Genomic DNA, 27,586 nt, shown 5'->3' with positions numbered 1-27,586 from the left:
AGCAGCATGACTTGTCATCTACTGGGAACTCATCTAGCATGTCAAGCCTCATCCTCAGGGCAGGGATCACATAAGGCAAGAGTTGGAGCAGTAAGTTGCAGCTCTGCTTTCTGCAAGGGCTTCTTCTGGGGGTCTGCTAAATTGCTTGTCACTGGTTACAGCAGTGTGTCGCTGTGCCTCATTCAGAGGAGATGCTGGATGCTGTGGATCAATGAAGAGCTTGTGATCTGTCAATCAGTTGCTCCTGGCATTGTGGCAGTGGAGCAAGAGAGAGGCCATGGTACTTTAGCAGTGCGAGGTGCAAGCTTAGGTGGGGAGGAACCTGAGAGTGTGAGTTTCTCCTGAGCCTGCTGGAACACAGAGGTGCTCATGGCTATGTGGTCTGAGAAAACCTGGGAGCAGGTGTGTATAACTTGACCGCCAAAAGACCTGGGTGTACCCAAAGTTGGTGTTCCTGGCTATTCTGGTTTTATGAAATACAAGGCAAGAAAGAAATAGGTGCTCTGCAGGTACCTGCTGAAACACATGTAGGCAAAGGTTGCAGAAGCAGAGTTAATACAAGGAATTATAGTACTAGTTTCTGTCATATCACAAGTTCCAATACAAAGCCTCGTTGGCACTTGCTTTAGGCACTTGTCATTGGCAGCATTGTCCCAGGAGAAGGTTAGGCAGCCTAGCATGAACCCACCATCAGGCTGTGGTCACTGCTGCTGTTTCACGCTTAGTGGGGTGGTATGAGATCAGCTAAAGGCTGTGAGGTGTTGCAGGTGGGGTGGCAGGTTCTGCTCTTCTCTGTTTCAGGGAGCTTTTTCAGCTTTGTCCGTCCTGAGACAAACAACTGGGCCCTGGCATGTGCTGCTCCCAATGCTTGAACCTGGAGAGCTCAAATATGGGAAAGCAATCATACCCAGTAGTTTAAGCTGACCGTGGTTTATAGGTCATATCTTACAGACCATTACAAGGAAAGCCAGCAGCTCCAGAGCCAGAATAGGGAATGAATAAAGGTCTGGGGAATTTGGTTTTATATGAAAAAAAAGAATCTTCTTAAGTGATGTTCACCAGGGTAAGAGACTCTCAGTTGTCAGGCTTTGGAATGTACCTTGATTATTGGTTAGGGATCAGGAATAATTCTTACCTAACATTAGATGTATTATTGCAGAGTTCTGCTTTCATCTGGCATTTTACTGTCTCCTATTGGAGGCAGGATGCTAGACTAGCGTCTGATAACGTGCACCATTAGCTGTCTTCCTGTATTCATGCAGTAAGGAAACCAGAAGTATCTAGAACAACATATGGTGATTTAGAATCATAAAATTGGATGTTGATTTCCATTTGGTATGAACTGGGGGAAACCAGGTGAAAATAAGTCCACAGTGTGAATGCAGAACTCACAGAGCAAGTATGATTTAATAGATGAGATCGTTTCCTACTGCAGGCATCTTCTAAGAAGGCACTATCTGAAAAGCAGAAACGTTTTCTGGCTCAGACTCTGCCTGTTGTACTCCTTCAAGAAAAAGAGCTAACTGGAGCTGAACTGAGGCCCTTTCCCCTGCAGCAAAGATGTTCTCTTTCTTTTCCACAGTCAGCATTTTATAAGTGCTCTTTCCTTATCTCGTTACAGGCGTGCTGGCTGAGAATGGGGAACTGATACGTTAACCAGCCCGTGCTCCTCTGGAATTTGTACGCAAGCAGAGACCTCCTGAGCGGTTCCGAACTTGTCCCAGGAGGAAGGTTGGGACCAAAGGCACTGCTGGCCCCGCAGGACTGGTAATGGGCAAAAGGGACCTTTCACCTAGACATGGGGAGTTGATCACTGGCATGGAGTTGGCAGTAGGTGAAAGCCCTGTGTTGTTACTGCTGGCAAACCTGTCGGTGGCTTCCTGTGGGTTCAAAGCAGCTGGGAGCATATCAGTCAATCCCTGATAACTTTCCCGACTGTTTTGCCAGGGAGGTGTGGGAGGACGGGCCACAGAAATGGAGCACCTTGCTCATACCTGAGGGCAGCTGGTGCAGCAGAAGCCAGTACCATCCCGGCCCTGCGCTTGCATTTCCAGTGAGAAAAGGTGGTGGGGAGTTTCCTTGCTGCTGCAGGCCCTTCGCAAGCTCCCTGGGTGGCTCAAGGGACTCGAGATGGGATACGGGAGCCCTCCCTGTGGGTCAGTGCTCAGAATCGGGACAGGACTGATAGGTCACGGCATCCTGTTACCCTCCTGGGCTGAGCAGGCTGCGAGCCAGGATACAGCACAGTTGTCAGTCTGCTACGTCCTGAGCGGAGCCCACCTACGTCGGGGACCTCGGGGAACGCCTCTTGGGACGGGCCGCCGGTGGCATCGCAGCAGGCGTGCTCCAGCCCCTCGGGCACCCTCCGGGCCTCAGGAGCAGGCACCAGCGGTCACGCCGGCGGGGCCCCTTTAAGCGGAGGCCCCGCCCCGTCCCGCCCCGTCCCGCCCCGTCCGGCCAATGGGCGCCGCGGCTGCCGCGCCGTTTGTTACAAGTTTCCCGTCGCGAGCAGGGGCGCGGGGTGGCTGCAGCGGTGCGGGAGCTCCGGGTGGCGGTGGCGCCCGACGGCAGCGGGGCGCGATGCCCGCCTGGGGCCGCCGGCGTCGCGGCTGACGGGGCAAGCGGGAGCGCTGCCATGAGCGGAGCCCGGGGCCTCGGCTAGGGAGCTCTGCCGTCCTTCAATAAACACTGCGCTGAATGTCTCTTGTCCCTTGCAGCACGCTGCCAGCTGGTACCTCCCTCCTTTCTGAAGCGTAACCGGGGAGGGGGGTGGAAAGCAAAGGAAGTTTGGTATTTATTTATTTTTTTTTTTTAGGCTTTGGAAGGGGATTCCCACTCCTTCCCCCCGCGGAGGGCTGTAGGACAGTGCGGTGGCAGAGGAGAGAGGGGCACAGCTGGAAGCGAGCTGTCCGGAGCCTTGCTCCCCTCACCCCCGCCGCCGTGTACCTGGGGGTGCTGGATGCAAGCTTTGCGGAGCTCCTCCAAGCGTAGCAGCAGCGGCTCGGCAGATGTAGATGCGTGCGTGTGTGTATGCTTAACCCTTTCTTTGCTCCTCGGATTTGTACCATGCTGAAGATCCTCACCAAAAAGCTCAGGAACCAGAGTTTGAACGAAATTCAACCTTTCCAGCTAAAGGTAAGAACAGCTGCTTTTCTTTCGGTTGTTTTTTGCACCCTTCAGGTAACTAATAACGGGGCCTTGAGACGCTAGTAACTTGCAGTGTTTATTATGCTGGGCCAGTTTCCTCTCAGCCAGTGTGCTCAGTAGGAGCTGGCCTAGGCTGTATTTCTGTTATTAAAATCCTGTTCCTTTGCTCTGAGTTACCCTGCACAACTCAATAGGTAATACAGAAAAGTGGATAAAGGCAGATGTATCTATCTGTTCTTTAGAAGTATTTACTTTTAATGGGGTTCACATTTAGCTACATAGGCATTTGCCTGTCTAGTTACCTTTGTATGTGTGCAGTCTGTTGTCTCCCAGCCCTCACCTGGCTAGAACCCCAGTGTGCTAGGTAATGTACAAACATGGTTTGCCTAATATGCCTTCCAGCTTGTTATTTGCATTTCTCTCCCTTCTGGTCTTGAAGACTGGAATCTGAGCTGAAGTTTGCAGTCTGGCTCACTGCATTGACCCATGGCTTTCCGAACTCTGCTTACATCCTTTCTTAGTGTTCAAAAGAAAATCGAGGATCACAGATTTAGGATAAGAAGTATCTAAGCCCTTCCTGCCAAATGCAAGGAGAAATTTTTGAGCCATATGCCATGGGATAAAAATGGAGTCATGATGAGTTGCTTACAAAAAATCACCAGATCCTGATTTGGCAAAAGTGTTATGAACCGAGGGATACTTGCTGAAATCAGCAGAGTTACTCTGGATTGGCATCAATACTGTGAGAAGTGTAGTGCCTGGCCCCAAATCAAAGAAGGGATCTGGGAAAAGTAGCAGCCCTCATTGCCTGAGTTGGGGGCTGGGGATCCGTATACCAGACTCTAGTGGAGTCTTTTGTATGTGTTACACAGAGGCGGATTGCTGTGTGGCTGCACTTCTGCGCAGTCACTCTGGACAGGCTGATGGCAACTTTGTTAGAAACAGTGCTGATGTTTCCTCAAAGTTTGCTGTGTCCATGTTCTTCTTCCTGCAGGGACTGCACACTCTGTGGCTCTTGAGGGAGGCAGGATTAGATTTTATTTTTGGAAATAAAATAAGGTTGTAGTGGATGTATTCAGTGCGGAATATCTTGGCAGAGGCAGTGGGGGATTTCTTTTGAACACTGTTTCTGGGCCTTGTGGCTAGAATTGCCTCCTTTAGCTTTATTGTTTGTCTCGTGGAGCCTCAGGTTGTGAAACCATGAGAATCTTTGGATGGAGCTTTCAGGATGCTTGGAGGCATGCTGGAAAACCCACAGGAGTGGGTATCTGCAGCCATTTTGTTCATATTAGTGCCAAGCTTTTGTGCTGCAAACAGGTGGTCTGCATTTTTGCAGGCTCAATAGAGAAGAGAGACTTAAGCTTGCAACTGTTTCTTGCAAGGCCATCAGAGGTAGCGTTGCAGCATGCCGTGGGGAGTGGTACAATGACTGGTATACATGTGTATGGGCAGAAAGCCAGGCTTTCAAACTCTGGGTTTATATATGTTTTGTAGGCCTTTGGGGACCATGTGCAGCTGCCTGGTCTTGGTTGAGCATCCTACAAGCATACTAATTGCTTAACAGAGCATGCAGTATTCTCTTAAGTGTTGGGCCAGATCTCCTTGCAGGTGTGGACACGGGATGGGTGTTGTGAGTGGTGTGGGAGCTTCCTGTGGCTGCACTGTGCGTGGACCACATGATGAGGCCAAGTGTCCTGTACCATCTCCTTCTACTGCCCTCAGATGATGTGGGGCTGCCAGGCATATACAGGACTTCTGTCTTTTCAACTTCCTTACACTGGTCTGTCTGCAGGTCTGTGTGTGTTTGGGCATGTGTGGTACATGCATTATTTAAAAGGTCCAGTCTGCTGTCATTGAAACCTAGGGAAAAGTTAGGTGTGAGCATAAAATCAGGTCTGTAGTAGTGTAAGTGGAGATTGAGCAACTAATTTGGATAGACTAAGAACTGATCAGCATCCACCACCCAAATCAAGAGCTTTCTGAGCTTTAAAACCAGTGTGCTTGGCTGTCCTTCTCCTTCATTATCCACTTGCTTTTGCTCTTTATGACTGTTGTTGGAAGCTCCCAAATTCAAGGGAAAACAAGCTGCTGTTATGTTTCTAGCTTGAAACAGTACTGCCATTAGGCAAAGTCCCGGGAGAGTGTCCTTGGGTAAATTGTAAGCTTGGGAGATTTGACCAACCTTGGATTGGCATGCAAGCTTTGGTAATCTTTTCAGGATGAAATTTCTGCCTGCTGTGAAGATTCCTTTTGGTACTTTGTATCCTGAATTGGTTTAGTGTGGCTGCCATAGGTCCTCCTAACCTTCCTCCATTTGGAGAACCTGAGAGGCTGCCATTGCCTCCTGTAAGTGAATCCAGGAAATAAGCTTTAGGTGCTGCTGTAAGGGACTTTTCTGTTTGGGTTTTTTATCTTCCCCCTCTTAAAGTTGGTCTTTAGGTGGTTGACAACTAAGGCTGCTCAGAGGGCTTTGGCTCAAGAGGTCTGCTGGTTTCTGCTGGTGTTGCTCAGGAAGTTAGTGTCCCTTTATTGCACTTTCACCAGAAGTCACCATAATGACGAGAGGGATTGACTGACACTTCACCTGCTGTTGGGTTAGTATGTGCTGCCAGCTGTTTCTGGTAAGGGTGGTTGGGCTGTGAAGTGTGGTAGTTAGGGTTCAAATTTGCTTTAGCCTTGGAAGACTAGTCCTGCTGACTTTGCTGTCTCCCCACTGGACGCTCGTGCCCCTGTAGCAGGGTTAGCTCAGTGGTAGCGTGTCCACTCCTGAGCTGTTGCAGTTCATAGTCCAGCCCATTGGCTTAGAGTCCTTCAGCTGCTGTGGCTAAACCCAAGAAAGGCTTGTGAATTGGAGCCTTGTGCCTCTCAGCCTGTTGTTCCACCTCTTGCTTCAATGGTCTGGTGTTATTTGCTAGAGATTAGGCCAGATGCAGAAACCTCCAGTTTTTGGCTGGCTGTCCGAAATTGGGAGCCAAAAGCAGATCTGACTTTACAGGTTAGGGTTCATCTTTGATAACAGCTGGCAACTGGGTCTGTTCCAGAGCAGACTCTGTGGGCCAAGAGAAGAGTGGGAACAGGGGGCTGTCCCGTACTGTAGTGAAATGCTTCAAATAAGGAAAGTGAGTGGCCTGTAACTCAAGGCCTGAATTATTTGTTGGTTGTCCAGTATCACAGTCTAGTACAGTTTTTCTTACTATTTTCTTTCATAGTTTTGGACTGGTAGCCCTGAGAAGCTCTTCCTGAACTGTAAGTCAAATTGTTCAAGGAGCTTTGAAAATGCATATCCTGGGGTTGCATGTGGGTTTATGTGATGGAGTACTGATATTGAGCCCTTATAAGTACTTTCCAACCGACTCGGTGAGCTCTCTATAAATGAAACTTCTTGTTCATCCCTGCAACTTGGGGTAGGGGTTTCTCACACAAATGCATTTCTTCCAAATCCCTCTTCAACTCTTGTGCCCTTGCATATTTGTGTAGTGGCTAAAGTGTAGGTGTCTATTTTCTAAGCTTTGCTTGCAAGCAAGCTCCTTGGGGCAGAGAACATCTGGTTGGAACAAGTCTGTGCATTGCCAATCAAACTAAGCCCTTAATTAGTGGCCCTAGGTGTTATCGGAATGAAACAGTTGGATTGTGGTGTGTTAAAAAATTAACTGGCTGGAACATGTAGCTGAAGAAATCTGAGCACTTAAGGGTGGCAATTCCATTCCAACTTTGCTGTCGACACAACCAACTTTGGAGGTGATATAATTGATGTTCTAATCAACAAAAGTTGTTAAATTACTTATGTACTTGGCATATTCCTTTTTGTCCTGGGCAGAGGTAATTAAGACATGTTTGTCATTTCCTTAATGTCAATCAATGACATTAAGTCATATGTGAGTCTGTTCTGGTGACATAGAAACTGCATTTCTCTGCTACATAATTTTAGCTTTATGCTTGCTTACAAGGGAGCTGTGGACTAGGCAATAACAAAGCCACTGTGTCAGCTCTCTTCACGTACCCTTGCAGCTTGTATGTGTGCATACACAGTTCTGGGGATGAGTAAGTCATGTCACTTATCTTATGCTGGCATCTGCATCCAAAGTCAGCTATGAGACTCTGGGCTGGCTGGCTGGCTGTGGCAAGCGACTGGGAATCATCCTGATGCTTCCTATATGAAGAGGGTTCAGTTGGCTGTGCAAAGTGAACCTCAGGCTTGACTTCTGAGTCACTGTCCTGATGGTAGCTGGTTATTCAACAGAGCCAGGAGTGTGTTATTTAAATTTTTTCTCCTCAGAGCAGAAGAGAGTGAAGTAGCGTTATTATTGATGCACAGTGGGCGTGCTTTCAAAGATCCATGTTAAGGCTCATTCTTTGTATGAATGAGGACAGATTGATTTCCTTCTTTCTTTGGGTTGACTGCTTGTCATGTGCTCAGTCAGGCACTGGTCTTCAGGCTGGCTGAAGATAGTTTGGCACAGTGAAAACTTAGCTTCATCTGTCTCCTGTGATGTGTGAAGGTTTTCTCTCCTTCATGGATTTTTCAGCACATCCCACCAAACAGGTTCATTCCTTTAGCGCTAGAGGACTCTGTTTTACATTGGAGCTTTGCTTTCCCTCCTGGTAATATTAGATGCTCCTGGTTTGTCCTGATCTCACTCAGGAGGTGAACAAGCACTTGCATGAGTGTAAGTATGCAAGTATAGTTTTGGTTACTGGAGTATCTATGAATATGCCTGAAGTTAGGTTTGCAATAATTTGTACTAAAATTGTGTTAATGGGTTAGAAATGCTGTGATAGATACTTAGCCAAGGCAAAGAATAGAACAGGCAATCCCAGCTGCTCAGATACCTTAAGTTTTTGAGACTTCTGCCTGAGGCATTGTAAAATAAGAAGTTTGCAATTCTTTCTACTTGGCTTCTAAGGTCCGAATCTTCAAGGGATGTCACTTTTTGCTATGCAGACATCCAGCATTGATAATCTCCTGTAATGACTTAAATCCAGAGAGTGGGACTTCAGACAAATTACAGATACTGCAAATACAGCAAAATTGGAAGTTCATTGACATAGGGATAGTTCAGTGAGACATTTTCTCTGCTGGCCTTGTTCATGACAGATATGAAAATATGGGCTAGATAAAAAAAAAAAAATCCCCCCTCAGTGTCACAAAGAAATCTAATTACTTTTCCTTGTATTTCCCAATTCTTGATTTTTATTTGAATGAAAAATTGAATTCTGAAAATGTAATACTATGTATTTAACTTTTGCATTTCAGTGAAAACAGGTTAATCCTTTTTGGTTTGCTGGACAGTGCAGTTCTACTTCACTTCCTGCTGTCATGCACTGTCTTAAAGCTCCTAAATTTATGTTGCACTGTTTAGGATGCTAGAAGTTTTCCTACTGCAGGAACATAGCTTACAGTTGAAGTGAAATAGAAAGCAGACCCAGGTCATAATTTATTTTAATTATGGCTCTTTTGAAACAGTGGGCTCACCTTTTCTTAAAGTAAAAAGCAGGGCTAGCATCCACTTAGGACATCTCTGTGGAGTGGTAGGTAGGCAGGGCACCACTCTGCTGTAGCATGTCAGTCTGGCCAGCTTCTCTGGCTGTTCCTGGAGCATGCCTGGTGCCACAGAAGTGTTGTTGGGTTGCCTCAGTATGGGAACCAAGGGCTGTGTTCCCTTTTCAGTGGGAAACATGCTCCCACCTGCAGTGTAGGCAGCACCAACCCCTCCTACCTCCACACATTTATCTGTAGCCCCTGTTCTCCTGTTCAGTGGGATTTGGGTTGCCAGGTGTCCCAACTCTTCCTAGCAACCAGCATCACAGGTATGTGTGGGCTCAGGGCTGTTTTCTGCTGCAGTAACTGTTGTACGTGGTTGTGGGCAGAGCCTGTTTGTCCTCCTGCCACCGTTGGCCAGCAGAGTCAGCCAGCTAAGCTGTTTTTGAATAGGCACCAGCACCACCCACAACTGCTCAGCATGAACACCCAGGCAAGGATTTAGAGAAAAGCCAATTAGTTGTGACCTTTATCTGCACAGAAAGCACTCCCTGTGTGGTACGAACTCAGCTGTGACCCAGGCCTAAAAGTTGATGTGAAGGATGTATGGCCCAATGCAACCTATGCAGAGCTGTCTCCATGCCAGTCTGGGCACGGGCCTGCCCAAGCTGTGGGGACATAGCACACAGGTGAAACACAGTTGAAAGAAGTCTGGTTTCTTTTGGACCAGCTTGGTCACTCCTTGGGGGTGGACAGCTCAGGGTGCCTTTGGGCATTTCTCCCCTCTCTTGCTATGTTGTTCTTGCTTTTCAGACCCAGTATAACCTCCTTCCTGCTGCGGGCTGGTCTGTTTGGACATTGACCTGGCCTCCATGTGTACCTCAGTATATACATCAGACTGAATTGTTCAGTTGTAGGACAGGCATTTTGAGGCTGGGGCATCTCAGGAGCTGGCTGAGGCCGAGGGAGCAGATCTTACATGGTGAGTAGTCTCTTTTCCTCCTCAGTAATTACTGCAGCACACCAAGTGCTGGGCCAGGTGAACTTCTGCTAGTCTCTCTGAGACAGCCGTAGCAGAATGGGAATGCTACAGCAGAGTACCCTTGTGTGGGTTCATCATGTGAAGAGCTCACATGGTTGCCTCTCTAGTCCAGCTTTGATAGCTTCATGGAGGGTGAAATGGGGATTGATGCATATGCCCCACTGGCATGCACCTTTTAAATGAGTGTTGTCAGTGAGGAGATGTGGTGAAACCTGGGGAGGTATCACTTGGGCTTGGTAGAGTGTGAGGCTATTGATTCTTTTCCTCAAATGAGCTGCCGTTGTGTGGGACTCGTGACTGGGTTGGTTGGTCGTCGTACCCAGCAAACACCTGAGCAAAGCTCTTTACAGCTTTGCCTGGGATTACCTCCCAACTCTTGTTCCAGCATCAGCCCATATGAGGAGACCTAAGAGTTCAGGGCTGGAAACACCTTCTGGGGAAAAGAGGAAACCAGTGCCAGAGTCTAAGCACCCTGAGGAGGTTGTTTTAGTCATGTCTCCCATTTCAGTGATGGGTTGACCTGAGGTTTGTTGCCTGACTGCAAGGTAAATGAATCTGAATTTAGATTTATGAAAGGACAGGAGATGCCTGGGTAAAATACTCCCAAATACCTCAATATTAATTAATGTCCACAATGAGAGTAGACAGACCTTGGTTTCTGACATTTCTCGGGAACAAACTATTGATTGGCCTTGGGTAGCTGATTAATTGATTTGACAGGCTTACAAACATGGTTTTGAGCCACTGATTTCAAGGAGAACACAAAATTCAAGTTGCTGATGGCATAAAGATCCTATCCTCTTGCACTCATTTTGTTCAGAAATCTGTCTCATCTTAGCCCTTCCTAATGAGGTCACACTTTCCATGATGCAGGCTATATTTTATTTAACTGATGTCCTTACTTCTTGGTATCAGAGACCACAATCCATCAAGCTCTATGTGGGCATAAGATGAGAAGAATACTTCCTTTGATTGAACAGGGAATTTCTCATCTTGAGGAAAGGTGCCAGACAGGCAGCTAGATCCTCCAGTTTGCTGAGAGTGTGTCTGGATGGAAGCTGGGAAAATATAAAATAATCCTTCCATATCCTGTCACCCAGTTATTACACACAAAGCCAAGTGGTTGTTCCAGACAGTTGTCTGCAGCCAGACTGTTCTTGTGTGTGTGTTTCTTTTTTATTTTTTCTTTATTCCTAGGAGTTGGTTATTCCAAAGAAATAAGTTCTTTAGCCAATGGCTAATTAACAGGAGAACACAGTGGTATTTGGTGTGGAGCATATGAAGTGAAATAATTTAGAGTCTTAAAAAATCAGCAGCTTCAATGTGTATATATTTTTGTTCATAGAAAACCCTTTAATCTGGCTTGGTCAGAACAAGTCATTCTTGGGAAACCCCTCGGTGGTATTTTGCGGAGGGCTGCAGTGCAATGCAACTTTTCCCCTGTCTTGCTCCTGAAATGGTATTTGGGGTGCCGATTTAATATGTGGTGCTTGGACGCTGTCTCAGTAGCTGTCTGTGGTGAGTTGGATCGGCAAGAACAGTCAGGTTTGATTCTGTGCATCCCCTTGTGTTGTGACACTGCAAGTAAATGCACGTGCTGTGCTTCCGTGTATGGGGCTTAAGAGCACCCATCCTGTGTTAGACCTGTTTCCACCTGTATTCTGTCTCCTGCAAGTGCCAGAGGTGGGCACCTAGGGGACACCATAAGAATAGCACATACTTCACTCTTGAGGGCTTCTTGACACAGAACTGCTGTCTGTGCATTAGTAGCCCGGTGGACTACTTTTACCTAAACCTGTCCACTTCCCCTCACCAAATCTATGCAGGGTCTTTGCATCCAGAACATCCTGTGGCAAAAAGTTTCACACCTTAACTACATGTTGCTGAAGGATCACCTGTTGTTTGTTTAGAACCTGCTTCTTACTAATTTAATTTCATGCTTTCTGCCTCATATATTGGAGGAGAGAGTAAACATTCAAATTAGTCTGTGTCACTCATCTCTAGCCCATCTCTACATGTGCGGGGTGAAGAGACCACCCCTTTGGCCAGATTCTCCTGACTAGGAATCACTTGGAATCACACAATGCCTACCATGAAAGGATCTGGTGCAGTGAGAGCCATTGCAAGTTTCTGTGTGGTCCTAACTCTTACTTTAAAGATACCTGACTAGATGGATCAAAGATCTGGTCTTGAAGGATTATCCTATATTACTGGCTTGCTCCATGATAAAACACAAGAAGTTTGGTGTAAATCCATAGAGATGAAACAGCTCGTGTCCACTTGCACTCAGAAGGGTTAATGTGGGATTTTTAGAGGAGGAGAAGCCTGAAATGTCTCATGTGCTCCAAATGCATTTTCCAGCCTGACTATAAGGCACTGTTCCTTGTGTTTGCAAATCTGGCTAATGCAGCTTTATGGCTGAGCAGAGGTGAGTGTCGAGTGAGGTCTCCCAACACAGGCAACTTCTCCTCAGCTAATGAAGTATCCCAGGGCAATGGCAGTTGCCCTCTCCAGGCTTTTTGAGGAGGGAATGGAAAAACTGTTACCAGATGTGTTGTTTATGCAAGCTGCCGTCAGCTGTACTTCCTGGTAGAGGGAACCCGTGCAATGCCGGGGAGTTGCTGTAAACAGTCAGAGAAGGCGGGCTGTGCAAAGGGACCTCTTTTCATCTGAGCAATATAGTAACTGAGCTAGGCCAGTGGGGATGGGGTGTGAGTGTATTTAAATCCCTGTGGCCTAAGCAGGAATGGTTGGCACTGGTGTGAGCAGCCATCTCCCATCCTCCCCTCTCTCAGTACATGCATTACAGATAAGATTAACTATGCGGTAGGTGCCTCTCCAGTTCTAGGTATTCCTTGTACTCTCTTCCCCTTATGTCTGAGAAGGTTGTCAGCCTGTGATAAATAGCACTACTTTTAATCTGTCTGTGTTTGCAGCTGAGGTTCAGCAGCAAATGGGCTGTAAATTACAGATAGAGCTAAGTTGCTATATCTTAACACAGGGTGGATGAGGGTTTGTAATGAAGGTCTTTAATCCTTCAGGCTCCTTGTCTTTCTGGACTGCTGTGCTTTGCAGTGTCAACACTGCTGAATAACACTGCTCCTGTGGGGTGTGAGCCAGAGGAATGCCAGGGCTCCATGCTGTGAGCTGTCAGAGGGGTTGGCCTCCTTTACAAAGGGATCTCTTCACAGCAGAACCATTTTGTAGGTTACTGCTTCTTTCTGATGGGTGTTTCTTGACACTTTACCACTGTTTTCTTTGCTAATTCCCTTCTGAGCTATGTATGTAACTTGCTGTCTCCATGCATAGGGTGAGAAAGGTAGCAGGTGGATGCTAGTTTTCCAAGAGAATCCTTGAGACTTGGATACAAATTAGCCATAAATCTCTATCACATCACCAAAGCCATGAGTAGAGTAACAGCTGGAGAGGAACTTTATTGTGTGGCTCTATCACATGCAGGCGACTGCTGGCTGAGGCCAGGCTGTGCTGGGTATTTGTACTGAGTGGTGGGAGGAGAGCAGGAGACTTGCTGGAGACTTACTGGGAGGTTGTACATCTGGAAGCTTCACTTACAGGCAGAAGTGGAGTTGGAGGAGTGTATGGTTTCTGTCACCATAGTAAGAGCTATAAACCTTAACTGGCCTCTTAAGCTAACAACATAGGGATATTTTGAGAATTTTGTAAAAATTCTTGCTACCATAAAGGATGATACCTATCGCAGCATGGAGCTGCAGCATTCCCCTGGCTCTTGTACTACAGCAGCACTCTTATTTGGTAAAACATAGTGGTCTAGGAAGGCAAGGAGGAAACTGGAGGATTAAAGGCTCTACTTCAGTTGTAACACCTTTGTTACCAGACTTCATCCACCTGCTGAGTGAGGGCTGTAATGACTTCATGTCATCTGTAATTTCTAACATAGTGACCTGTTAAATTGTAGCCCCAAACATGACTGCAGCTATTCTTATACAGAGATATTCTGGTTCTCATAGTAGCTTTGAGGATAAATAAACTGAATGGAGTTCTCTAAGATTTGGGGTGTTTTGAGTGTTAAGGACCACAGTCTGGGTGTCTACTGCCCAGGAGGCTTTTTAAAGTCTCTTATTTTAGTTGCTAGCATTCCTTTGTGTCCTCTGTTGCCACACAAGTTTGGCTGGTGGGAGGAGCGTGTGCATATACGTGGGTGTCTATACCATTGGTCTCTGCTGGGTAGAACTGAGTCTGTTGTAGTCTCTTAGCAAGTGCTGCCTTCTGGAGGTTTATCTTGAGTGGAATTTGAAAAGATGATCTTGGTTTTGCTCTTTTAACAATGGTCACCCAGAGCTTTTGAGAACAGACCCATAGTGGATAGGAGTCAATAGAAAAGGCTATTGCTGTGGCTCACCTGATACCTGTGTTTAAGACCTGATCCCTAGCTGTTGTAAAACAGTGGAGCTCAATTGTGACCAGTCTCTGTGCCCCTTTCCAGCACTGAAGCCAGCCCAGCTGCACTTGTCTCTGCATAGAGTCCTCTCATCCATTCCACTTGCAAATGATCCCAAAGCCTAGGGCAGTGCCCTGTCATTTCTGTAGTTCTAGTCAGGTGTGGCCACGGTTGTAACTTCTGTCCAGGAGCTGTACAGAGTAGATAAACGTAATCGCGCCGTGCAAACAATACGTTCAAAACACACATATTAATTTATTTGTGGAATTATAGAAGGATGAGGGAGAAGATTTAAAACAATAAGAGGACCAGGCATGCATCTCCCCACACCAACCTATCGCTTGTGTCTTTGCTGTTCTGTGCAAGCCTAGTGTTTTCCTCTCAAGATCTAGGTAACCCAACTTAAGCCCACACCTCTGGAAATCAAGTTCAGTCATTGTTCTGCAGAACAGAAGCTCAGTTTCTGTGTTCTCTGGTTAATGACTCCCACCACTTGCACCCTGAAAGCTGCCAGTCACCATGTTTGCCTGTGTAAGGTAAGCATTCAACAAAAATGACACCTGTATTGTTAAGACATTGTGGGCCCTCTGCCTCCCTCAAACCTGTGAAACCACTGATGGTTAACTAGCCTCTAGACCCATGCAGAAGATGACATGTCTGACTAAATGTGTAGCATTCCTGCAAAAAAATAGGAATTTTGCTGTCTTTGTCATGGGGCAGCTTTGAGGAGTGCTGTGTCCCACTGGCCCATCACCACTTTCACTGACTCAGCCAGACAGCTGCTCTGTCAAGCAGGATAACGTTCAAGGTTTATGTACCCTGGGTTTGAATTGTAGCCATTTGCAAGGAAATGGGGGAGAGGAGTTTGGAGGCAGCGCTATTATGAAAATTGAAAAGGAAAATAGTAACAACAGAAAAAATACTTTAGAAAGCTTTTCCAAACTAGGACTGTTCTGGCTGGAAGTTTAGCTCTTGAAGGACCCCAGCTGTAAAACCCAGATCTTGTCTGGATCTCTCACTTGTAGATGTTTGAAGGCTGAACTGAACCTTTCCTCTGATTTCTAACTCTGCTTTTCTTGAGGAGAGCGAGTGATACAGCCTCTTTTACTAGCATAAATTGTTCCTGTAATGCTGAATATCTCCAAAATAAGATTTAAAGGAGAACATGGGAGAGGAGTTAGATGTTAATTTGAAGGTCTGTTTGACTCACTCCTTCCTTCCTTCCTTCCTTCATGTTGTTCCATGGTTCAAAAGTGCCTTTCAGTGTCTCAATCTCCCTTGTTTTCCCTCTCTCTCTAATTCAGAGTTTCTTATAATTGGAAGGATGGCACCTCCCTCTTTCAAGATCAGGCAGTGTCCCATGGCAACTACAGCAATTGTTGACCTGGAAAAATAACAGTGGGGAAATATAGTAAAATGTTTTTACCAAAGCCCAGCAGTTGGGAAGAAGAGCCAGCAGCAGAGCCCTGTGCTGTAGGATGCCAATGTCCCTAGCAGCTGCTCTGTAGGCAGTGCAGCAGGAAGAAGGTAAGTGAGCACTGTTTTCATTTCTTCAGTCTGAAGAAATGGGAATCAGTTCCCCATAGCAGAGGTATCAGTCATGGTGAGCTGCTCATCCCTTTCTGCTTTTGTGCCAGGAACCAGTGAGTGAGACCAACTCAGCAAAGTCTCTTGCCAGGGCATGCAGAAGGGGCTTTGCTGGAGTGCCAGGGCTCAAGTGAATGAGCGTGTGACACAAACACCTTTATATGCAGGAGCACAGGCTGCATTGGCCTCTGCTGGGAAAGCCACCTCCCTGGGGGTAAACTCCCTCCCTCCAGAGGGGGATTGGGAGTGATGCAGTCCAGCCCGCGTGCATTCTTGATTCAAGCTGGGAACGAGGGGTTTGCCTGTGGTCAGTTGTATCTTTGTCTTACCCGCTCCTCATGCGCACACACACTCCACTGCACTGAACTACCTTGTTGGTGTTTTAGTTTTTTAGAACAGTACAGCCATTAAGTGAAGCCTGTTGGTAGAGATTTGTTCTGCCTTAGAAGTGAGATTCTCTTCTTTTTTGTAAGTTGCGAGATGATTCTTAATATAATTACATTTGATCATATGATAGCAGGTTAATTTCTCTTCTGTAAGCAAAACCAAGAGGAACTTTGTGTTCCAGGGTGACCAGACCCTTTTGGACCTGAGCAGTTCTGGCTGCAGCAAGTTATCATACTCAGTTCACAAGCAGCATTGTGACAAGAAAGGCAAATATTTTTTCTGTCTCTAGCTTTTTCTTCTATCGGTTAGCTTGTCTTTCATGGTAAATCTCCCTTGAAGTATTAAGCTTTACACTCAGTTCTCCTTAAATACCATCTGGTTATTCTTCACAAACCCATCTTTTCTTACTGGAGATTGATGCAAAATCAAATGCATGGGGAAGTTTGTCCATGTTTCCATCTGGCATGGTAAGAGTCCTTAGCCTGACAGAAGGCATGTTTGGTGCTGGAAATGAAGGACCCAGGTGTAAGACTGAGATCCTCATCAACAGGAGGGTGCTGACTTTGAAATTCAGATCTGATGCATTTCCTGAAGAAAGACTGGAGGGTGGATAGGTATCCATCCTTTCTTTTCTGGCTTGTTTTGTGCCATGGCTTGTAAGCATTCACACATCTATGTGAATTGGAGATTTCCTTCTCTTTAACTTTGCATATTAAGGTACAGACTGTACTGGGCACAGTCCTGGGCAACCTGTTGTAGCTGACTCAGCTTGAGCAGGGGCTTGGGCTAGATGATACCAAGAGGTCTGTTCCAGACTAAACAGTTCTGTGATTTGTGTGCTGTGAATGAAGCCATGATCTAGTGGGATTTTTGACATGGAGATAAAATTTTCTGTTATTGCAGTGCCACAATTCTGAGTTTGTGAGGTAAACAAGGCTGTGCTGCCTCAAACAAAAGTAAATCTGTGCCTAATACAAGACAGGGACTGTGCAAGGGAAGCTGGAGGCCTGAACACAATACAGCTGTGTTTAGTGGAATGCTTTTGAAGAGAGGACAGTGTTACTCTTAAAGCCTGAGAAGAGTCAAGGGAGAGAGCATTTATCTCCAACTAGTCAGATCATTAGTCTTTGATTCCCTATATCTTTATGGTTTCTGGAAATTCTTTTTATCCATACAGACAGATAGTCCTTTTTTTGATCTTCTATTAATCTTTGCCTGAGTGGTATATTACAGTGAGGAGTTTCATATGTAAAATTTGAACTCTGCAAGATGAATGGTTAGTCTGCTATGAACGATGGTTCTCTGTTAGGGAACATGGGAGCTAGGGTCTCATACATAGAAGCTTGGGAGACCAGTTCCCACAACCAGGATATAATTTGTGAAAGGATTTACTAATAAAAAGAGAATGTAACAATACTAAAATAGAAGACCGTCCTATATGACAAATGGGGGGAAAATGATGATGTCTCTGAAAGATGCGAAGATGAAGCAGGAGGGTATTTGCATGTATGTAACCAATACAGAATCAGACATGAGAGGACTTCTGAAAGATAGTGCAGGTCATGGGACACGAGAGGCAATGTGACTTCTGAGTCTTATAATGTTTACTTCACTCATGCATAAAATGCACAACTGCTGGATTTTACAGCTTTTTATGGTTAGCCTGTGATGTATATTATGAAAATATTCTAATTTCTGAGGGTATTGTCTAGAACAAGGGTATAATAAACCAGTGGGAATAATGGGAGAAACCAAGTCTGAATGTTGGGAGAAATGTGTGACTGGTATGTTCTTCTGAAAGAAGAGGTGGGGTCAGGAAGAGTGGCTCAATAGGTGTCTCTAATTGCCTTCATTCTGAAAAGCACTTGATATATTGCTCATAAAAATCATAGTTGATTGTAGAAGAGTGAGTGGGTACTTTTCTGTGGCTAGCATGAGGAGGATGATTAGCAAGACTGTGGGAGCTCCTTTTTTTCCATGAAGCCATTTGTATTGTCCTATCACTTTAATTTCTTTGGGATATACTATGGGACCAAATCCACAGACTCAGTATCTTGTTTGAAAGAGACTTCTCTCACAGGTGCTCTGAACAAAGCCTCTAGAGAAGTGTTTGAGGCAACTCACAGGGGATTAGTCTTGGGCTGCCTATGGGACTGGGGAGGACGTAGCAGAGGAGAGTTATCCATATGTGTCTAGTGGCTAGCAAAATTGCACTTGTACAGGGAGGAGTGAATATTTTGGAAGCCAGTAGACACTAAGACCTTCAATATGTCAATCATTGACTCCAATCCAACTCCTATCTTAAGCATCTCAAGCCAGTGACATTGTACAGTAGCTCTTTGACCTGCATGTGCTAGATGTCGTTGCCTCTTTTTTGGAAGCAGCACCATGCCATGTATTGACATGTACATAATACAAAAACTGAAGCTGATTCATTTCCCATGCAGAGCTGTTAAACCTCACTGAAAGCCCTGCCATGTCCAAATGAAGGGTTTTTATGTGGGAATGAGCCACAGACTAAGGTCAGTACCTCTCGAGTTAGAACTGGAGCCTTAATTTTTGTAATGAAGACACGAGTGCTGTCTGTCTGAACAGCAGCTAGCACAATGGCACCTCAGTGTCAGCCGTCCCCTCTATGAACTACCATGGCACAAACAAGGTATTATACCTGTTGTGGGGACAACTAGAAGTCTGTTAATTTGACAATGTTCCTCAGTGCCAGCTGCCTTTATTAAATGACGCATGTGTGTGAACATGCACAAGAAAATTGTAGTTGCAGTGGGAAAAACAACCCCCTGCATTTACTTCAAGAATATCAGCAATGGGGATAAATCTGTGCCACTTTCCACTTTCAAATTCATCATTTGGCAGTTGGGAAAGTAGTTTAAAGACTAGCAAGGAAGGAAAATATTTTCTGATTTCTTAAAGGGCAATGTAAATACAGAAGAGCAAAAGGTAGCTTTAAAAAAGGAGGGGAAAAAAGATGGCAACAGGCTTTTGGGGAAACAAAACTCCACACACAGTCCTGGAGGATGGTTACAAAATAGGTGTGTTGACTTAATAGCAGTTGAATTCAGTATCAGTCAGAATTTCTCCACTATTCCTGTTTCTCTGCATCAGCTGTATGTGTCTTTCATAGGCGCCTAGTTAAGTGTAGTTGCTCTTTTGGCTCTCTGGGAGGCTGAAACACTCCAAGGACGTTTCCCTAGGAACAGTGGTGGAGGTGAAATGGGACCATATCAATGTAATGGTTGCATGCTGCCTCATCTTCCATAAAAGTCAAACAGCATATCAGACGCTTTGAAAATGGAAACACAGCATGTAATCTTTTGAAACCTATTGCCACTGCATTCTGTTGTGGGCAAGTAACTTGTGAGATTCAGCTAAGAATGATGGGAATGCTTGTTATTCTAGATAATAAAGTCTAAGGAAAGGCTTTAATAAAGCTCATCTTGAAGTGATGTCTCTTGTGAAGGTTTCTTTCAAAGTATTGCATTTTCCTTTGACTCATTTGGTTTTGGCCATTGGCAGAGACACATACTGAGCTGTGTAGCTCAGAGGTTTGATCTAATAACTTCAGGTATATTCTGTGCAGCAGAACAAATGTCACTTTAGGAACACAGTAGGTAGGGTTTCTTCTGCGTAGGGAACTCAGTAGCAGTGGGATCTATCTGACTGACAAAAGCTTGGTTTCAGATCTCTCAACCCATCTCAAGAGGCAACTACCAAGTTTGTTCAGTGTTAGAACATGTTTAGAATAAGTGGGTGTTTGGGTATACAGCAAGACGTTTGGTCAAGTCCGTTGGCTGGCCCAGAGCAAATGTTCCTGAAAATTCCTGATAGACAAAATATGTGAATTGTCATTACTCTTGGAGAATTTAAGGGTGTTCAGTGGTACTGTAAGACTCTGTGCTGGCGGGACAGCATAATGTTATTGTTTGCATTTCTGTGAAATCCTGTTTCTTTTATTTCTGTTACATTCTTCATGGTTGTGGTGTAGGAAAGCAAGATGAGTCTGTTCTTTGGTGACTTGCGTGTGCGTGTGTCTTCAAGGAGGATGTGTGGGTACATATACAGGATGGCTAAAATTAACATGCCACTTCCATTTGTGGGTGCCTTGCAAGATGATAGTGCTGTTGACAGGTTATGTCTTTGTTTTAGTGGTGGGTTTTGGAGATTCAGTTGTCCATGAGATGTGGTAGGCCATGACGTTTATAAGCTGTGTGTCTGGGGAGCTAAGGGCAGGCTATGTTTGTTGTGCTTGGGAAAGAGTTGGCTGTGTGGAAATAGTGGTAAACTGTGTGTTTTGTGTTGTTGCAAGTAGGATATGATGGGAGTTTGAGGTTGGGAGATGAGAATGTGTATACAGAGAGGTGCTATGGCTGGGCATGTGCGGTTAGTCGGGGTAGATGCCTGCAAGATACAAGAGGGCTAGGGTGGGGGAAGTGGCTTGGGCAGCAGCAGGGCAACATTCAGTGTTCACAATGAAGCCTTTTCTTTCTCCTTGCCCCCTAGATCTCCTACCCCCCAAGTGATGAGGACAGCGATGACTCTGAGGGAGAGAACCAGGAACTTGCTCAGATCGACAGAGGTAAAGGGACTAGCCAGGAGGGTCCTGGGCTGCTACAACTGAAGTCTGTTTTGCTTTTCACTTGTGCTCTTGGCAGTGCCTCCTTCTCTGTCCCCAGTGTACCACAGCCAGATGCATTAATTCAGTCACCTTGAAGTCTTTGGGACCTCACAGGGAGAAGCTGGTGTTATCAGATGCTGCAGTTGCACTTTTCTTACCAGAGACGGACATTGTTAACCACATGCTAAGGTCACAGCGCTGCAGACATGAGGCAGAAAAGGTCTACAATTGCACCAGTAGCAGAGCTGGGACTAAAAATTTATCTTCTGTTCCATGCTTGTGCACCTATGTCATCTTTGGTTTTGGTTTCCTCTTCCTTGTCACTTCCAGTTTTGATGTTTCCTTTCCTCATTCTCCTGGGCTCACTTGTCTGATTAGCTTGCTCCTTTCCTCCTGTACTGTTGTTATTGGGTAGCCTTATTCTTGAGTCTAGCTGAAGACCTTTCATAGAGGAGACAGAGGTGTTCTGATATTGTTTTTGGACCTAGTATGAAGCAGCTTAGAGCTGCAGGTAAAATCTGCAGTAAATGCATTTCTTGAGCTATGCTAAGTCTCTGTCATTTGTTGCATGCCCTGTGTTTTATTGCAATTTAGCCAAATTCAAGTGGATTCTTATGCAAAGTCAGAAGTTAAATTCCTGACCCACAGGACATGTTCTGTTGAAATTTAAATCCCTGCTCCACATGCTTAACATGGAAAGAGCTCGGCAGAACAGGTAAAGCATACCCAGCTTATGGCCGAAGGCAAGCTTTCTTATATGGCAAGCCTTGTAATAGAAAGAGGACCTTTACCTCCAGAAACCAGATCTCTATTATTTGAGCCACAGATGTGCTGCTTAGAATAACATAACTAATTTACCTCCTCTGCCCTGAGAGCTGGTTACTAGGATTTAATGTTTCTAGTTGGAGGTAAGTGCCTAACAACACATCTGCAAGATCATGTCTTCTCCACGTTTAGAGGGTGAGGTGGGTGGCAAGTCCATGTTCTTGCTCGGCAACTGGACTTCCAGGTGACAGTTTGCAAGGGGATGTGTATCAGTCTGGTCTAAACAAAGTTCTGGAAACTTCCGAAGGGAAGTATTAAGCTGGGTGGGGGAGGTGTGTGTGTGTGTTTCTTCTTGGGGGGAAAAAGGCTGAAAAGAGCTCAGAAATTTACTTGGGAGGAGGTTAAAAAAAAAAAAAAAAACAAAAAAAAAAAAAACAAAAAACAAAAAACCAAAAAAACCAAAAAAAACCAGCTCAGGAGAAAGCAGGCCCAGTTTATTAGGGTGTTAGATGCCGATCTGCTCTGCCACTCCTCTATCTTGTCCTCCCACTAGAGAGAAGACGGAATTGTACCTTGACCCCTCTGGCCACCAACCAGCTCCAGAACCAGGAGAACCAATGCTGCAAGGTTCGGGCCCTCTTCCATGCCAGCCTTGACCGCCACAGCTCAGAAGAAGAGCTGGAGCGTATCAACCGAGAGTTCGCCGCTGAGAAGCGAAAGTGGTCCCAGGTTAGCAGGCTTGCCTGCTGCAACGACAGCAACAACACCTCCTCCAGTGACGAAGAAGTGAAGAACTTGTGTGCTATGTCCTTCCGGCCTGTGACAGAGCAGGCCGATGGCCTGCACGCCAGCCCAAGCCCCGTGCTGTTCAGTGCCTCCCCTCCCAAGAGACTCCAGCCCCTGGTGCGGAGCCCAGCCTCCAGACCTTTAATCTTCACAAGCGTTGGGGCGGGCCTTGAGCAAGTCATGCCTTGTAAGAGACATCGGCAAGGATACGGGGATAAGGTCAGCAGGCCCAGCCTTGACCTGGAAAAAATGCAGCAGGTAAGGGAGAACCTCATATGAGGAAAGCAACATCACGTGAGAGGAGGCGTTGTAAGCAAAGACGGAAAAGAGTTATTGAGGCAGTGTTCAGTAAATTCATAGGGTAGCTTCTTGTGATCATGTCTTCAGAGGCATAACTGGTACTTCTGCTGTCTGTCTACGATAAACTAGGCCTAAGTATAAATACTTCCTTTGGGCAGTAAAGCTCTTGCTACTTGAGTGGCTCTTGATCCAGTTGGGCTGTTGTCTTGCTAGCCCCATTAGGAAGGCAGCACGCATACTGTCCGGTTATTGCATGACACAGGAACAAAATCACTGGAGTTCATTTTTGTCAAGTTGCCTCTGCTGCCATGAGCTGACCCATACCATTTACTTAGAAGTAAGTTAATTGTGTATAAAGAATACCTTTGTGATGAAAGTGGTTATAGACTTGATGATAAGTATTTCCACACTTGTTGATCTCCTTGAGTCTAGGTCTCTTTATGCCTCCTAGGAATTTTATAGCAGTGTAAAACTGCTTTTTACATTCTTAACACTTTACAAACTGTTTACAGTTTGCTCTACATACAGCTACTCTTGATTTTGCAGGACTTTTTTTAGGGGCCTGGGATTGAGATGCAGAAATGCTAGGAGTTTGCCTCATCTCTGCAGAGGCTGGTAAACAATGTCAGGTAAACAATGCAAATGAGGAATGATAATATTAAACTGGCTACTCTAAGGCTTCATCTGGGCTCTGAACATCAAGGTATTCTTGCTTTGCAAGTCTTATCCTTACTATCATGTGCTTGCCCATGAGAATACAGCTGAAAAGCTTGATCACCTGCAAACTTTTTTGAGCAGTAGATGTAGTTTTCACTTTTGTCATAGAATCCTAGAATGGTTTGGGTTGGAAGGGACCTCAAAGATCATCTAGTTCCAACCCCCCTGCCATGGGCAGGGACACCCTCCACTAGACCTGGTTGCCCCCAAAGCCCCATCCAACCTGGCCTTGGACACTTCCAGGGATGGGGCATCCACAACCGCTCTCTGGGCAGCCTGCTCCACTGCCTCACCACCCTCATAGTGAAGATTTTTTTTCCTAATATTTAATCTAAACCTACCCTCCTTCAGCTTAAGGCCATTACCCCTTGTCCTATCACTACATGCACTTGTAAACAGTCCCTCTCCAGCTTTCTTGTAAGCCCTTTTTAGCTACTGGAAGGCTGCTATGAGGTCTCCCTGGCACCTTCTCTTCTCCAGGCTGAACAGCCCCAACTCTCTCAGCCTGTCTTCATAGGAGAGGTGCTCCAGCCCTCTGATTGTCTTTGTGGCTGTCCTCTGGACTTGTTCCAACAGGTCCATGTCTTTTTCTTAGTAGAGACCCCAGAGCTGGATGCAGTATTCCAGGTGAGGTCTCGTGAGAGCAGAGCAGAGGGGCAGAATCACCTCCCTTGACCTGTTGGTCATGTTTCTTTTGATGCAGCCCAGGATGTGGTTGGTTTTCTGGGCTGCAAGCACACATTGCCAGCTCACGTTGAGCTTCTTGTCCACCAACACCCCCAAGTCCTTCTCAGGGCTGCTCTCAATCTATTCTCTGCCCAGCCTGTAGCTGTGCTTGGGATTGCCCTTACCCATGTGCAAGACCTTGCACTTGGCCTTGTTGAACTTAATGTGGTTTACATGGACCCATCTCTCTAAGCCTGTCAAGGTTCCTCTGGACAGCATCCCTTCCCTCCGGCATGCCTTTTGCTAAGAAAGGGGAGCAAATTTGGGAAAGACAAGCAGGTTGGGAGCAATCTGAGTGCTTTTAAAGGGATAGGAAATTGCTGTGCTTCTACCTCTGTGGCCTGTGGATAAATAGAAATCTCCATCTTTGCCTTTCAGTTCAACCTCCCTCAGCAGGAAGAGGCTGCACAGGAGCAGGGTTAAAAGGTCTTGTTTGATTACGTGCCAGGCCATGCCTTTCTAGCTTCACAGGGCAGTATGATTCTGCCTTTTTGTTCCCCAGCCATGTGTCTAGACAGTTGGTGTGTTTCCCACCCTGGCTGGCTGGTCAGCTGGCCACCTAGCCTTCTCCCTATTGATGCTGAGCAAGGGCAAATCAATGCACACTTTTCTCCAATGCACACTTCTCCAAAGGACTAGAAAATTGGCTTAGACTTCTTCCTTTCTTTCCCCTAACTGGGCAGAAATACCCTGGCTCGTGCAGACACTCGCATTGCTGCAGTGAGTGCCCTCTCCCAGCCACCCCTTAGTCATGGTCCTTGGACAGCAACCTCATTACACATAGACCCTGCTGCCAGCCACTTGCTATTTAATGAAGGCTATACATGTCCTAGAAAGAATGTGGCTGCTGCCACTGTTTATCTCAGCAGATCAGGCTTTTTTGGCAATGTTGAGACCACACCATCAAGGGGAGTGGTGACATCCTTTGATGGCTTGAGGTGAAGGCACCAGGGGATGCAAGGGTCAGCTGAGGTGTAAGGAAGTCCAAAGTGTCACAAAGACTCCTTGGAGCTGCTGAGCTTGTTCCCAGTGTATGAGACTAATTGGGCTTGGCATGTTGTGTAAACAGATCGAGAGGAAGTAAAGGGTCCATCCACCTGTGTTGTTCAGTGGGACCAGCTGAAGCTCCTTTGAAATCTACTTTCAGCAGCTTGAAAAGTCAGAGTATAGCATTTGCGGGGAGAGAGTTCATAAGAGATTGCTCTTGGAGGAGAGCAGCTTTGGGTTGGCATGATGAGCAGTCCAAATTGTCCTCATTTATGTGTACGTAGGTGGCTGATATACTTTAAAATGATGTTTTCTTTAAGGCAGAGAGTTTAGGTACATGAGTATATTTCCAGTTAAGCTACAAAGTCACCAAGTAGTTCTGAGCAAGTTGTGAAAACTTTCTGCCATGGTTTGCATGCACGTATGAGTAGATAATATCAATACTGTTGTCTTATGGATGCTTAATGCATTATTTAAAATGCTTTAAGATGCTAGGATGAAAAAGGCCAGCACAGAAGAGAGAAACATCCTGTTCTAACACTTGGATTTCTCACTACAGACACTGCATTCCTTCGATGTGTGAGTAGTTTCAGTGCACAATGGGTGAGTGGAACTTAGTCTTGGCTTGACACTGAAAGTGGCCTGGATGCAGCGTGAACCCTGATCTGCGTTTAGCTGTGTAATATTGTCCTGGTTCTGGCTAGGAGAGAGTTAATTTTCACAAGGAGCCAGGAAAGGTGAGCCAGGCTGGCCAGGGGCTATTCCATACTGTGTGACCATGTGCTTGCCATAAAAGGGGCCAGTTGGGGAGGGGCGGGCTTGGCGAGGCTCTGGGATGCTCTGGGTGTGGGCTAAGCATCTGGTCAGTGGTCAGAACGGTAAGTTGCTTTCTGTTATCACCCACTGTGAACATTCAGTTATCAGTACTGCTGTCGTTGTTTCCCTCTTTCTTTGCTGTCCCGTAACCTGTCCTTATCCCAACCCATGAGGGTTTGCCTTTGTCTTTCCCTTTCCCCTCCCCATCCTGCTGGGGAAGGGGTGAGTGAGCGGCCACGTGGTGCTCAGCTGCCGGCGGGGGCTGAACCACGTCAAATATCAAGCCCAGCAATCCTTATGCTGAATGTTTGAATACTGGTGTTTTGGTTGGACTGGGCCTGGTCGGGCAATCGGCACTGAAAGCTTTCTTTGGGCGAACACCGGTTGCACAGAAGCTGCAAGGTGCCATTTGCCACATGTGACTGAGAACTAGTGCGTGAGCCTTGGTACGCCAGGGTCTGGGCTTTGGGCTGCTAATGGCTCCAGGGTGAGATTTCCATATCCTTAGCACAGCTAGGCTTTGCCCTTGCCTGTCTCTCCAGGACTTGACAAATAGCTTCCAGATAGGGAATGTGTGAGCTCGTGAGTCCTTTTCACCTCTCAGCCTCCCATTTGCATCCAGGCTTTGTCAGTTCCTGAAAATTGTTATCATCTGTTTGCCTGTCTGAGCTTGCCTCTGTGTCGAGGGGGTGCCGGAAAACCCACTTCTGGTGCTGGTGGTACTTTCATCACTGTCTCTGCCCTGGGCCTCACTCTCCAGAGTGACTGAGCGGAGTTCAGGGGCCTGTGCAGAGTGTAATGTCTTACACCACTTCCTAAGGGGCCCGGTGCCAGCACTTGTCTCTCCCAGGTGTGAAAAGTTGGGTCATAGCAGTTCTTTGTCCCTGGGTGCAGTAGAGTCCTTGTTGAAGCAATATAATAAGGGAACTGTTGCAGAAACGGATTGCGCCATTACACAATGAGAAATCCTGCTTCTGGTAACCTCCTGCAATTTTGCTTTTATTTTTTCACCCCCAGAAATACTCTACAGCAGCTGTTCCTCCAGCACAGAAGCCCCTGTCTATATCACCCCTGCCAGTATTTGGCACTGAAGTAGCCAGCAAAACAAATGCTATGCCTGGCTGCTGTGAGGCAATCCTAGTATGAGAAAGTTTGGGGCTGAAAATGATTGATTACATTGTCCTGTCTACTTGCCTGCAAGGGTGTAGTTCTGTGGCAGGAGGCTCTGGGACTCTAGGCATCTACCACATGAGTGGGCAATGGGGCATGATAGAGAGGTGTCTCATTCTTTCTGCTGTTGGAGGAGCTGAGATGCTGTCTTCTGTTTTGATGTCTGTTATAAAGACTGACTTGTTGGCTCAGTGCCACCCAGCTGATGTCTAGTTTGCTGACTAAGGCATTTGTAGTCTGACAGTGGTGCAGAGAGGGAGGGTGGGAAGAAAGGGTGCTGTCTGGGAGGTAGAGAGATTTAATAGCAAGGGAGGGCGTGAGGGAGCTCCACCCTGTCCTGAGGAGGGGACTATGACTGCCAGGCAGCAGATACCTCTGTCTCTTTCTGTGTCCCCTAAGTGTTCCCTGGATGGTTATCTAATCCATGCAAAAACATGCTGTAATGGAAGTACCTGTGTGCTGCCGGGGTGGATGAATCAGTACATGAGAGCAGTAACCTATATAGAACTTGGCCTAGCTGCCTCCCTTGACTTCCTCTCCTTTCCTGAAGGACACAAGTGAGTTGACTATGTCTTTGCTTCACTGACAGTAAGGCTCACCTGCTGCCATGGTGCCAGCTTGTAAATA

At 46.2% G+C, this 27,586-nt stretch overlaps 1 protein-coding gene across 5 annotated transcripts in view; it reads left to right on the top strand.

The window, feature by feature from the left end:
* The first annotated feature begins 2,504 nt into the window (after positions 1-2,504).
* Positions 2,505-27,586, top strand: part of LOC129204920 (uncharacterized) — a 62,123-nt gene continuing 37,041 nt past the window's right edge. For 3 of the 5 annotated variants that reach the window (XM_054821729.1, XM_054821728.1, XM_054821727.1), the window contains exons 1-4: positions 2,505-2,731; positions 2,816-3,135; positions 20,578-20,653; positions 22,011-22,501. In XM_054821729.1, coding sequence (XP_054677704.1) covers positions 3,031-3,135; positions 20,578-20,653; positions 22,011-22,501 — 672 coding nt within the window. In that variant the 5' untranslated portion in view covers positions 2,505-2,731; positions 2,816-3,030. Of the gene's footprint in view, positions 2,732-2,815; positions 3,136-9,439; positions 9,609-20,577; positions 20,654-22,010; positions 22,502-27,586 lie in introns of all 5 variants that reach the window. The other 2 variants (XM_054821731.1, XM_054821730.1) reach the window with 1 other exon arrangement.

Source organism: Grus americana, chromosome 3 (genome assembly GCF_028858705.1).
Source record: "Grus americana isolate bGruAme1 chromosome 3, bGruAme1.mat, whole genome shotgun sequence".
Classification (NCBI taxonomy): Eukaryota; Metazoa; Chordata; class Aves; order Gruiformes; family Gruidae; genus Grus; species Grus americana.
This window is presented reverse-complemented; position numbering and strand designations above follow the sequence as displayed.